The sequence below is a fragment of the Lissotriton helveticus genome, chromosome 12, assembly GCF_964261635.1.
Source record: "Lissotriton helveticus chromosome 12, aLisHel1.1, whole genome shotgun sequence".
NCBI lineage: Eukaryota > Metazoa > Chordata > Amphibia > Caudata > Salamandridae > Lissotriton > Lissotriton helveticus.
Genome location: NC_136073.1, coordinates 98,862,365 through 98,876,097, shown reverse-complemented (window position 1 = coordinate 98,876,097; position 13,733 = coordinate 98,862,365). Strand labels below are relative to the sequence as shown.

At 43.0% G+C, this 13,733-nt stretch overlaps 1 protein-coding gene across 1 annotated transcript in view; it reads left to right on the top strand.

The window, feature by feature from the left end:
• The window catches only part of LOC144798907 (vomeronasal type-2 receptor 26-like), a 106,984-nt gene extending 93,516 nt beyond the window's left edge, over positions 1–13,468 (top strand). The window contains exons 4-5 of the mRNA XM_078670008.1: positions 2,289–2,412; positions 12,123–13,468. Of these exons, the coding sequence (XP_078526134.1) occupies positions 2,289–2,412; positions 12,123–13,048 (1,050 nt within the window). The 3' untranslated portion in view covers positions 13,049–13,468. The remainder of the gene's footprint in view (positions 1–2,288; positions 2,413–12,122) is intronic.
• The last annotated feature ends 265 nt before the right edge of the window (positions 13,469–13,733 follow it).

Below are 13,733 nucleotides of genomic sequence, written 5' to 3'. Positions count from 1 at the left end.
TCCATTTCTTTATAAAGCAATGCACGGCAGTGCAAATCGCCCGGTCCGTGGCTTTGTAAATATCAGTGAACCCTTCGCATTGCCCTTGCAACACTTTGTGCAAGGCAAGGGCCACACAAATGCTTGATGAGTCTGGGCCTGAGTGTGTATTGCAAATATGATAACCATCCAAATTTCAAAACTGCTCTGGTCAGTCAAGTGGATGGTAAGTGGGCCCAGAAGAAAATAGCTGTGATCAACAGCAGTGAGAAGGATATGGTCTATCACTATAATGAGATGGTCAAACAGGGCTGGCTTTGATTAGTTGATGGGTACATGACATTTAGACGTCTGATGGTAGGGATGAAAAAGGCAAGAGTCTCAGTAGTGGGTTGACATCTGGCAGCCACACCTGTGAAAAGTGAGTGCAATGCATGGGTGAGGCTGTCTGTGTGCTGTGATTAATAATGCTGTACACATGAGATGAGGTGAATCTTCAGCTCAGTGAGTCCAGGGGATCAGTTGCATAGGGAGCTTCAAAACCACACCCCACTGCATCAGGGGCTAAGTATCAATACTTACCCTACTGTGCATGCTGTCAGACTTCAACAGTGTGTTGCCAGATATGGTTGCTGCTACCCTAACACTGCTTTTGTGGAGCCAGCCTACTGGTAGAAGTGGCAGTGCTAGAAACAGAAAGCGAGCACTGTTCTTTAAGAGCTATGTTTACATTGCGCAGTTTCCACCTTATGGCCCTCCCATAGGCCAATCCAAAACAATAAACAGGAGGAAAGTGTACTCTTAACAATCCTAGGTTACCCTCAACTAATGAGTATACCCATCAGTCACCACTCTGTACCGCCTTTCATCATTTGGGACTCCTCATAGACCGGCTAACAACTATAGGTACTATATGAGGCAAAGTTGGAAAATCCTTCATAACCCAAATAGCCCGTAGTTCGGTCAACGTACGGTGGTAAGGTAGTGATCTAATAATAGGTGATGGGACTGCAGTGCGTGTATGTAGTGAAAAAAGTGAGATAAAATTGGGTGATGGAGCAACCAATGTACGTGCAACCGAGTGTATGAGTTAGCATACACTGCATTATAAGCGGGCTGAACAAGAGGGACTGCTGAGACATGCACTCAAAGAGTGCATGTCAAAAAGTAAATAAAGAGTCCCTGAACTGCAGGAGCCTGAAATGTAAAGTCACTGCCTAGTGGAAGCAGTATTTGTGCCTGGCTCCAAGGCAGGATGGCAGTGACTCATCTCCAAGCCCAGTAGAAGACGGAGGTTAGGAGGAGGTGCTGACCAATGAAATCCATGTGGGAGCCAGCCAAGGTTAAGTAATGTGATGTTGAACGCACGTGTCAACCAGCCAGTGGTAAATAAAGGAAAGTAATGGGTTGGCTCTAAGTCCCTTTTTGATTATTTTTTAAATGCAAGAGATTTCACAAGCACAGCACAAGTGTTGTGCTGGCAAAACCTAAAACATTGTGCTTGAGAAGCAAGCAATGGAAACCGAACGGCCAGCCTATGAAAGAACTGGTAAAGATGACAATATCTAGGAGAGGGACAAACACAACATTGACAAGCGGGTGCCCGAATATGAAGCAGGCAAATTAGAGTGACAAGGAAAGCCAACTAATGGTAAACAATGGGCAGTCTCCAAACTTCTCTATTTTCATGGTAAGCAACAACATGCCTTGTGACAGACAGAACATGTGCTATCTAGTAGGCTCAACCTTACTTGAAGAGGCTATCCTCTTCAAGCTGTGGTAAAGGAAGGAGGCAAACCATGAAGGTAAAGGAGTCAGTAAGTCTATGGTTGAACTGACTATGAGCAAACTGCCATAAAACTCACAATGTTTCCAGGCGTAGTAAGCCCTCATTGGTGCTGATATCTCTTGCAAGTCATTTTCCATAAGAGCAAGTCTTCAGCTAAATAAATGCACAATGACACAGTTGTAGAATTTACAACATTGCACAAATTGCGCATGTGAAATTCACAGATTTCACAAATGTAATGGGTGTATAACATTTTTCCCAGGTTTAGCTTCATACGTAAGAAAAACATTTAATTTTCCCACAATTTCACTCACCAAATTATAAAAGAGGGTAATCCCTCACAATTGTTCCAGTTCTCCAGCACCCCCTTTTTATTAAACGCTTGAATCAACATACGGGTCATTTTCTCCCGAATCTCTAATACAATTCTTCCTACTTAGTAACCTAGTATTATTTTTCCGGGAAAATGTGATGAAGTGATTACTCAAGGTCATGTACTTTTTCTTGTTTTTGTCTGCAGGTTCCAAGGTCTGTGTGCAGTGAGAGCTGCCCTCCCGGGTTCAGGAAAGCTGCTCAGAAAGGTCGACCTATCTGCTGCTTTGACTGTGTCCCCTGTGCTGAAGGAGAGGTTTCCAATGAGACAGGTGGGGATGTGGTCTTGTCACAAAATTGATTATTATCATTTTTTGGGTGCAAATTTAGCACAAACCTGACCCAAACATATTTGAGCGCTTTACATGAGCCCCAGCTATATTACACAAGATCACATTCATGTTTTTAGGCACGGGGGCATGGGTAGATTACGCGGTTTGCCAGAATTACAGGATCACATGATGTTGAGTTGACACCGAGACTTGGACCCGGTTCATCGGATTTGGAATTTGATTCATTGGTTTTCAAATGTTGACTTTGAAACTTAGTAGAAAATCATGATTCTGGGAAATTGCAAAATCTGCCTGTGCCCTGAATAGAAATCTGTGGAAAACAAGTGTAAATAGGCGAAATATGATGTGACTGTGTAGGTATTTAATGTTGTACACTGCTCTGCTGTTCAGTAGCCTATTTTGCACTGTATAAATACCTACACATATATGCACACAAGAGCAAGACTATAGTAACTGTAAAATACCCTCTCACTTTATACTGCGACTTGTTTGTCTCAAACAATTGCCCACACCCAACATTTTACATTCTGTCCTTTTGAAAAGGCAGAGAGACCTAAAAAAATCACAATAATTGCAAGAGCTATGACTATGAAAATAAGAGACACTATCAATGTAGATTATAAATCATACTGCCAATTACAGAAAGGCTAAGAAAGAAGTTGTAAACCGTTGTTTTCGTCAATATAAATGAATTGTGTACCATAAGAGTCAATGTGCAATAATATTAAGAACTGAATCTTAGACAACGAATGTTTAACCTTATCATTAATCACAGTTGGCGGAGATTTACATTTTTTAGTTGGTTGAGGGATGCCCCAGTCTGGAAGAACCCACCGTCCCTGTCAAGGGCAGGTGATTACACACACTGTACAACCCACGCTCACCCATAGGTAGCTTGGCACTGAACAGTCAGGCTTAATAGAGAGGCAATGTGTAAAGCAAAGGCACAGCACACAATCAGGGTAAGTACACTGTGGGACACAAAATAGAAATTTCACACAAGATGTTCATGAATGTAGTTTGTATTCAACACACACATTAATCAATGCAACATGAATTACATGTCTTTCTGGGCATAAATTACACTCAGTAATATCACTTGCAGTACTAGGCCCAACAGTGTTGATAAGATATCAATAGTATGCACATATGGTAAAATTCCTAACATGAACCCCTCACAACACCCTTATGTGGTGCAACAAGTTGTCAGGCCCAGGCCCACTACCACAATTCTTATTCTACAATATCACATAGTTATAGGGTGAACACTGGGTCACAACGACATCATAAATATGTAATTACATGGAATTATAACACTTTTTAGCAGCACCACAGGTCAGGGCCACGTGGGTAAAACCAATGGTAATTTAAAGTGTGTTTGGCAAGATATCAGCGTATGAAACCATACCGCTGACCAGTGTCATAAATCACATGCAGTCCACAGACTGTCACTCCTACATGCACACACACACTCTGCACTGCTACTCGATGCCACAGGTACCAGCCCAGTCCACACGGGACACCCTGTCTCACATAAGTACACAATACCCTAATGTAGTGAAACTGATCCCCAGTTGGTCAATGGAAACCAAACTGCAGACCCTGTGGTTCCAACTATCCCGCCACCCTTCAATTCACCCTTACTGTCCTATACACCCAGATGGAGGATCACCAGCACCTCCGTCCGGATACGAGATCACAGGCAGCAGAGGAAACACATAGTCTGGGTCAGGTGGAGATAGGTAGCAGGAATAAACAACATGCAGACGTAAACAAGGGGGACTTAGTGCCACTTGGGAAGTTCCCCAGTAACTTCAGAACCAGCAGCAGACTGTTGGCAACAATCTGTTACAGACAGGGTTCCATCAGACCCTCCAGGCACCACCCAGTTCTGTGAAACACAGGGTGGGGTCACACAGTCTCTTGACCTGGTCCTGAACTTTCTGTGAAGTGTTCCTCCAGTCTAGTCAATTACCTCCACTCCTACCTGGCACCAAGAAGTCATTGGGGTGGCCTGAGGGGAAGAGGGCAGTTGTCCGACCATGATGGGCCAGCAAGGGAACAAACAGTGAATGGGGAATAACACAAACAGGAACCTCTCCGCTTGAGGAGATACCCTGTCTGGTACATGTTGATCAGAGTCTTGCCTAGGCAATCGGAGCACTAGGTTCTGGTGCACGATGAGATGAGTCGGATCAGATACTTCGAGTAACAGAAGATAGAGGTGCAAATTTTGTACTGCCCTGGAAATTAGGTACTTTTTCTGGTGCAGGTTGATGTAGCTTCCACTGAACTATTCCGGTCACACACCAAGGCAGAAGTTCAGCAATATCTCAATGAGGTTGAATGAGACACTGCAGTGGGTACCACCCCCACCTCCGAGGGTCACAACCTGTAAATTGGACTCTGTACGGAATGAGCATGCAGTTGGCATGCTGCACAGGATCGACGCGGCATGACGGACAAAACTGGAGGGGAAGCATTCTAAGCTCAATATACAAATCGGGTTCTCGTTCTGATCCTTCAAAATATAGATTGATCGTGTTAATCGATGTGAAGGCCAAAATATATGCATCAAACCTGCTGGTAGAATTAGAGGACTGGGCGGCGCGAATAAACCTTATTCCTCACATGCAAACTGGTTTCAGGGCCGGGATGGGCACTCTGACAAACATTTCACTCTGGCCAATCAAGCCCTCGTAAAATCAAGGCCACTGTATGCATGTTTCATCAGCCTTAAAGCGGCCTTCGACAAGGTCCCAAAAGCCAGCTATGGGCAAAAATGTACAACTGGGGGTCCCAGCTAAGTTGCTGGAGGTCATAATCAACCTGTACTCTCAGACGTGGGTCCAGATCAGGAAAGGAGATGGGCTCAGCATTACTAAGAAGATCCACAAACTCAATGGGCTAAAACAAGGGTGTGTGCTGGCTCCCGGCCTCTTCAACATTTACACCGCTGATCTGGACGAGCAACTTTGGTCAATCCAATCTGACCCTCCGAAACTTGGCACAATTCCCACACCCAGCCTTAAATATGCGGACGACATTGTTTTACTAGCGCAAACCCCAGTTGGTTTGCAACAGCTAATCACTAGGCGTTTATACCACCTCGGTCCAACTAACCATCAATCACCAGAAAGCAAAGGTGATTTGCTTCAACAAACTCCATAAAGCCGACCGCAAATTCATTTGGAAATTGGACAAGCGACCTTTGACCAAGGTGGATTCATACAAATACTTAGGCTTTCAAATTGATCGCGAACTTACCTTCACGATTCACCTGTCCCAAGGTCGCAAGAAATCTAAACAGTTGCAGTTTGCCTTCAAAATCTTAAAAAACAAGCTTGCAGGTTGTTCCACTGGTCACCTATTAAATGTTATAGCAGCAAAATTCCTGCCCTCCATCTCATATGGCACAGAAATCTTGAACGGCAAAGATGCTACAGGCCTGAATCTGGAACAATCAATTCTTTTCAAGAAATTGTTTACAATCCCCCGTCACATTTCGCAAGTTCAAATCCGACTTGAATATAGGCTAGGAAACCAGGTCCCCGACAGATAAGGTGCACTGCAGTGTAACAACATTTGGCTCCGAAATCCTTCGACAGTCTCGTTTATGTGTACATACTTTTAAAAAATATCACCTTTTTATATATTTTCTAAATATAATAACAATGTACATCTTTGCATGTTTTATCCATGGAGGTCATCCCACCCTTTTATGATTTTTTTTTAATGAAATTAAATAAAAGTATATTTGAACTGAACTGAGCTGACTAACAAAACTGGCCACTTCGCATCCCACAACCAGTGGATCCATACACCACCAAGACGCTTATGTATGCTGAGGTCCCCACAGTATGGGGGCCACTGTGCCTTTGATGAGGTCAATAGTTTGTAGCTCTGCACTGGGCACTCTGGTCTCCAGTCACTATACTTAGTTCCAAGCTCACACCGAGCTGTCCGATGAAATTCAGCAGGCAATGTGGGAACTTATGATGGCACCTCTCTCCAGATGTCACCAGTATATGGCCTGGGACCCTTAAAGGAGATCTTTGATGTCCTTTAGATCTCTGAGAGAACATATGACCAGCCAATCGGTCCTTGGGGAGTACACTTCAGGATGCCACACTTACGCAGGCCAGCATCCCAGGCCAGCCACAATTCATGTAGTCACTTGGTCCTTTCCAATGGCACTAAACCTCCCTGTGAGCAACAGCTTTCCCTGGCAATATACACCACACAGACCATGGTTCTCCGGGTCTGCGTCCCCACAAGCAGATCTCTCCCTTGTGGTTGGGTGGCACCTAATACCTATACTGAAGTGAGGTTTCGGAATTGGGGGCTTCAAAGGATACCCCTTTGAACCAAGACGTATTTTTGTTATGGTTTATTTTGAGTGTTTTAAAAACTTTTGAAAATTAGTGGTTGCCATTGTTTACAGTTTTTTGCCCTGTTCAAAAAAGACGCTAGCAGATTTTTTCCATTGTTTACAAAAACATTTGCCTTATTTTCTCTTGTCTGTGTCATGCACTGACATTGCATGATATGTAGACAGTACATGTGGTGTCTATGTGAAGTTCATTTGCAGGAGGCAGTATACGTGGCATGAATATGAGGTACAACTACATTTTTCTAAATAAAACATATTGTAATACACCTACAAAAATTCCTCCGAGAATCATCTATTCCCATTCCATTCTGTCCTTCTAATGAAAAAATGTATTTTGGAAAAATCTCTCCAGATTGGCCTCTGGCATAGCATTCACTGCCAAGTCTGGTATACGTGAAGACTCTGATTCTCAGGTGCACGTTCTCCAATAAATGCATTGAACTGTGCACATATGTCTTTAGAGTAATTGCGTTAAATCAAAAGGGGGAGAAGGATGAGTTTGTGATCCATTCAGCTTCCTTATTCTTAAAGACAAAAAATCAATGGTGGAAAGTATCACTTGTCCTGAGTAACCAGGGTTTGTTTGTTATTCATTTCGGATACTGATAAAAAAAAACTCATTGACGTACTAAGGCTTGAATGGCAGTATATCTTGGTTTTCTGCCTCTTTTTTTAGCTACGTGACAGCATCATCATCGGGTTAGTCTGCATGCTTCCTCCACCTGGAGGTGAACCACTGGTTAGTGCAGTAGTGATTAGTGATAAAAGTGTGAGTGAAAAAGATTCTTTAAAAAAGCTTGGGTGACCAGACAAAGCGAAATGTTATTGGGTCTGGAAACCAGGCTTGGTTAAAAATATTTTGGCGTGCGTAGGAAGGGGAGTTAGGAGGCTTCCGCACTGTTTAATGTCCATAAAAAGGTCGACATGTTTCAGCCTTAGTTAGCCCAGGAGGGGTCTGGTAGGATTTCTTCAGGACCTAGAAACTGTAGTGAAAAAGTAACCTTTTATTTAAGGGTAGGTCTAGGCATATTGTCCTGACTCTGATAAGGTCTGTTAGCACCTGTTAAAGAAGGGGAAGGCAAGACAGACAAACATATATGGATAGCGTCAATATGCGCAATATCTATGATGGGTGCTGCCCATGTACCGTAGTATAGGAGAAATTGAAAGAAACTAAAAAATGGCAATTCTTTTCACACAATATCAAAATTCACTCAGTCCCATATGGCAAAGGTTCTCTCATTGTTCATTCTTCATATAATACATCAACCTGACAACTCATTTGGTGAAGGTTGGGAGAGGAGTTGGCCTAACGGCTAAGGTGCTCGACCTCGGACCTGGGGATCGGGGTTCGAGTCTCGGTAACGACGCCAAAACCTCCTGTGATTCTGGGCAAATCACTTAATCTCCCCGTGCCTAAAATGAATGTGTGTCCGTCCTCATGTAACGTAACTGGTGCTATGTAAAGCGCTCTGATACCTGATTCGGTTCGGGTCTAGTTCGCGCTATATAAAACTCTACAAAAAAAAGAAAAAAAAAAAAGGGTAATGTGATAGCGGGCCTATGCTGATTATTTGGCAGTGACACACTGAGCGACGCAGTTTAAGATAGAAGCATTCGCCTCTTGTTTTTTGATCTCACAGTGCTATCTGTTGACTAGAATTGGCCTTTAAAGTTAAGAGTTCGATGAGTGTTGCATTATGTGTGGATATATGTGTATCTTCCGGGTGTGTGTTGCGCGAGTTGTTAAAGGTGAGTATTCTCTAATTCCTACCTCAAGCACATTGTACAGATAGGGACGACAATTAAGGCAGCTTGAGTGATATTATTGGCATCGCCCATGTCGTGGCGTGTTGTGCGTGGTTTTTATTACTCGTTTACATGTCTCCACTATGTTTGAGGTTTGAGCCGCCATGGGCACATTGCTTGAATAAAGCGTTTATCGTGGCGGAGGTGGCTGGGTCATCATGGAAGTACTAATAGTCTCAGCTCAGTACAGTTAAGGCAGCTTGTGTGATTTTATCGGCATCGACCATATCGAGGCGTGTGGTGCGCGCTTTTTATTACTCGTTTACATGTCTCCAATATTTTTGAGGTTAGGACCGCCACAGGCACATTACTTGAATAAAGCGTTGTGGCGGAGGCAGCTGGCTTGTGGTCTCAGCTGTGGTGCACGCAGTCTTTCCCCGCTTATCCCCTCTTTTGCGTACCTTAATATTGTTTGTTTAAGACTTCATCGGGTGTCCAGAGATGGTAGCACCTGCTGTGGAAACCACATTTAAACTTAACGCATTACAAACTGTCACAACAATGATACGTTACGGTTCTGTCGGGTCGTTTCTCGCTGGTGTAGGTTCTACCTCTTGCACATGGGGTGCACGACTTGTGCTTGCTCTGCCTCTCTGAACCCGGATTAGAAAGGAGATTGTTTCCTGTCTCCTTATGGTGATGTTGTTAGCAATGGAAAAAAGACTATGCTTATTGGAGCGACTGAAATGAGGCGAAAAAATGAGCCTGGTATAATTTACAAGTTGGGGGCAGAAGATCTTATTCTTTATTACCAGCCACTCAATGGAGTCTCTTTGTAAATTAATAAGTGCTACATACTTATAGATGAGTGTTGGCTTGTGACAAGGTCAGGCTGCTTGTGCTGGCTCTGCCACGAGTATTACTGCTATTGTGGAACCTGATGGGGGTGTGGCGATCAATTAAGGCAGCTTGAGTGATATTATTGGCATCGCCCATGTCGTGGCGTGTTGTGCGTGGTTTTTATTACTCGTTTACATGTCTCCACTATGTTTGAGGTTTGAGCCGCCATGGGCACATTGCTTGAATAAAGCGTTTATCGTGGCGGAGGTGGCTGGGTCATCATGGAAGTACTAATAGTCTCAGCTCAGTACAGTTAAGGCAGCTTGTGTGATTTTATCGGCATCGACCATATCGAGGCGTGTGGTGCGCGCTTTTTATTACTCGTTTACATGTCTCCAATATTTTTGAGGTTAGGACCGCCACAGGCACCTTACTTGAATAAAGCGTTGTGGCGGAGGCAGCTGGCTTGTGGTCTCAGCTGTGGTGCACGCAGTCTTTCCCCGCTTATCCCCTCTTTTGCGTACCTTAATATTGTTTGTTTAAGACTTCATCGGGTGTCCAGAGATGGTAGCACCTGCTGGGGAAACCACATTTAAACTTAACGCATTACAAACTGTCACAACAATGATACGTTACGGTTCTGTCGGGTCGTTTCTCGCTGGTGTAGGTTCTACCTCTTGCACATGGGGTGCACGACTTGTGCTTGCTCTGCCTCTCTGAACCCGGATTAGAAAGGAGATTGTTTCCTGTCTCCTTATGGTGATGTTGTTAGCAATGGAAAAAAGACTATGCTTATTGGAGCGACTGAAATGAGGCGAAAAAATGAGCCTGGTATAATTTACAAGTTGGGGGCAGAAGATCTTATTCTTTATTACCAGCCACTCAATGGAGTCTCTTTGTAAATTAATAAGTGCTACATACTTATAGATGAGTGTTGGCTTGTGACAAGGTCAGGCTGCTTGTGCTGGCTCTGCCACGAGTATTACTGCTATTGTGGAACCTGATGGGGGTGTGGCGATCAATGGTAGGAAACTTAATTCAGTATAGGGTACTCATAATGGTTGGTTTCGTGAATAAGGTATATAATTTCCATCCTGTTCATAGATCAACCAGTCCAGTGAGCACTGTATTTCAAATATGGTATTGATACTGTTAGAGACTGCTTCATTAAGTAGACAATCGTACTGTTAGGGTATGATTCATTGAGTTTGACAAGGGTTGAGATAGTGATGCTCTCTAATCCATGGTTTCTAAGGAGTCCCCGGGGCCGTTAGAGCTTAGTCGTTATTAGGTTCCTCTTAGCGTGTTTAGTGTTCATATTTGTGTCAGATTAGGTCTGTTCAGTGGTTGAGGCTGAGCCACGGAATGTTATCATTGAGCCCACAAATATTTGTTTGCAGACGGTGGACCCATCTTTGTTCCTTCTCGAATAGGACCTTCTCTGCATTGTGGTTTTTTGTAGCTAGGGTTTCCAGAATGACCCATCGTAAGTCATGCACTGTGTGTTGGGTCTCTATGTAATAGTTGCTCATTTTTGTTGTATTCCTCTTGCACTTGATGTTACTCCTGTGTTCTATTATTCTCTGTTTTACTTTTCGACAGGTCATCCAGATGTAACGTAAGTTACAGAGGCAGGTAATCATGTAAATTGCATGGGTAGTGTTGCAATTGGTGTGATATCTGATGGTCCATTGGAAGTTTGGGAGAAGTTGTAATGTCTTTGTTGTTGTGGTTAATTCACACACAGAGCAGGAGCCACAAGGGTAATGACCCATAACTGGAGGGTTATTCCATAGTTGAGAGGTGAGGTCTCCTCTTTTTGGTGGTGGTGGTCTGGTGTGTACCAGTATGTCTTTAAGGTTTCATGTTCTCCTGTTTGCGAACCTCGGTTTAGGCCAGGTGATACTTCCTGATGTGATGATTCTCCAGTTCTTCTTGACAATTTTCTTCACTTTGTTTGATGTTACATTGTAAGTGGTTACGCAGGTTACTATGTCTTTTTCTGGTGCCCTTGGAGTGGTGTCTAGAAGGCATTCTCTTGGTTGATTTATCGCCCTCTTCTTGCTTTTTTTTGATTATCCTCTCTGGGTATTCTCGGGCTCTCAGTTTGGTACACAGGTCTTGCACTTTTCCCTTATAGTCATGTATGTTACTGCAGTTGCGCCTCAGGTGCAAAAATTGGCTGTATCGTAGATTTTCCCTTAATGGACGAGGATGGAAGCTTTTATAAGAAAGCAGGCTATTCTTTGCTGTTGACTTAAAGAAGACTGTAGTCTGTAAGGTGCCGTTCTCTGCATAGATGGTTATGTCCAGGAAATCTAGACTTTTGTTGTCAGCTGTGTAGGTGAATTTGAGTCATTCATCTCTGGTATTCAGCCACCTGTGGAATTCTTCCAAGCTTGTTTTGTCACCTTCCAATATTACAATGATATTGTCAATGTAGCTTTCCAAAAAAGAATCTTCTGTTGTTAAGGGTTTGTTATACTTTGTATATGGGTTTCTTCGAAATCACTTACATAGAGCCCGGATACGCTTGGGGCAAAAGTGCTGCCCATAAAAGTTCCATGGCACTGCTGATACATGGTGTTATTGTATTCAAAATAGTTCTCGGACAATGGCTAGGATGGGTAAATTGTAATTTGCCTTTATAGACCTGAGTACTGGTTGCATGTCTTCTGTATGGCAACTCTTTATTTCTCTCTTTTAGATTCCAGTGCCTGTTGGCAGTGTCCAGATGAACTGTGGCCCAATGAGGGAAGAAGTAAATGTGTCCCAAAGATAATAGAATATCTTTCCTATGAGGACTCTTTGGGAGCAATCCTGGCTGGCCTTGCCTCTTTATCATCTACTTTAACAGCTGCAATTTTGTGTGTCTTCATCAAATATCGAGGAACACCAATTGTGAAAGCCAACAACCGGGAGCTCACTTACTTTCTTTTGGTAGGGCTAGTGCTGGGTTTTCTCTCTAGCCTTCTCTTCATTGGAGTGCCTCGGACAATAATCTGCCTGCTCCGCCAACCAGCCTTTGGCATTATTTTTGTCTTCTCTGTGTCCTGCGTGTTGGCCAAAACCATCATGGTGGTCATTGCTTTTAGAGCCACAAAACCAGACAGTAACATGAGAAGGTGGCTGGGCCCCAAGGTTCCCATTGCTACAGTGTCCCTTTGCACACTTGGTCAAGTCCTCATCTGTGTCTCTTGGATTCTGCTCTGCCCTCCCTTTCCCCAGAAGAACATGAAACTAAAGATTGGGACAATCATCTTACTGTGCAATGAATGTTCAGAGATTGCCTTCTGGTGCATGCTGGGATACATCGGGTTATTGGCTTGTGTCAGCTTTCTGGTAGCTTTTCTAGCACGGACATTACCTGACAGCTTTAATGAAGCCAAGTGGATCACGTTTAGTATGTTTCTCTTCCTTAGTGTTTGGATGTATTTCATTCTTGGCTATCTAAGCAATCAGGGAAAATACATGGTGGCGGTGGAGATATTCGCAATTATATGTTCAAGTGCTGGGTTACTGTTTTGCATATTCTTCCCAAAATGTTACATTATATTAATCAGACCAGATCTGAATACAAGGGAACAGTTACTTGGGAAAAGGACAACAGGTAATAAGATGAAATCATCCTAAAGATTTGGGCTATTACCTGATATAATATTGAATGTTAGGGCTGCTTTCAAAAATACGCTGAGATCTGACAAACCGCAGCGATTTCGCTATTGGGAAAAGTCATTACATTTCAACACATAAATATGTTTAAAACAAATGTATGCATCTGATGCTTTTGCAAGGAGAAATAAAAAGGATGGTTTGTCCTGAGAACCATTAACTTAAAATGCAGTAGAGCCATTGAGTAGAATAATGCAAATCGGTCTTCTGAAGTTCTTCTCAAGGCCTGGGAGTGGTTTTAATTACACCAGAGTAATCAAAGTAATATTGATAATGTTGCACTACTTTTTTAGCAGAAATACCAATAATAACGAGATTAAATTAAGAGTAATTGCAGGGAAAAAATACATTTTAGACGCAAGGCTGCATTTTATATTAAAAAACAAGTGCTAATTTCCTGGAGTAAATTGTGTGGTAAATTCTACCCTAAGTGCACATTTAGCAATTATGAGCAGCTGCACATGCTGCTGTTCTTGTTCACTCTCTGCACTATTTTGAAATGCAAACTGCTTCCTTCTGTCCATTGTGGACATGATTGGGCATTGTGGTACTAGGAAAACAGCGCTAAATGCAAACTTACTCTTCCCATGTAATTCTGTGTAATCTTATTGTATTGTTAGGTCATTCTGTGTGATTACTCTACAGG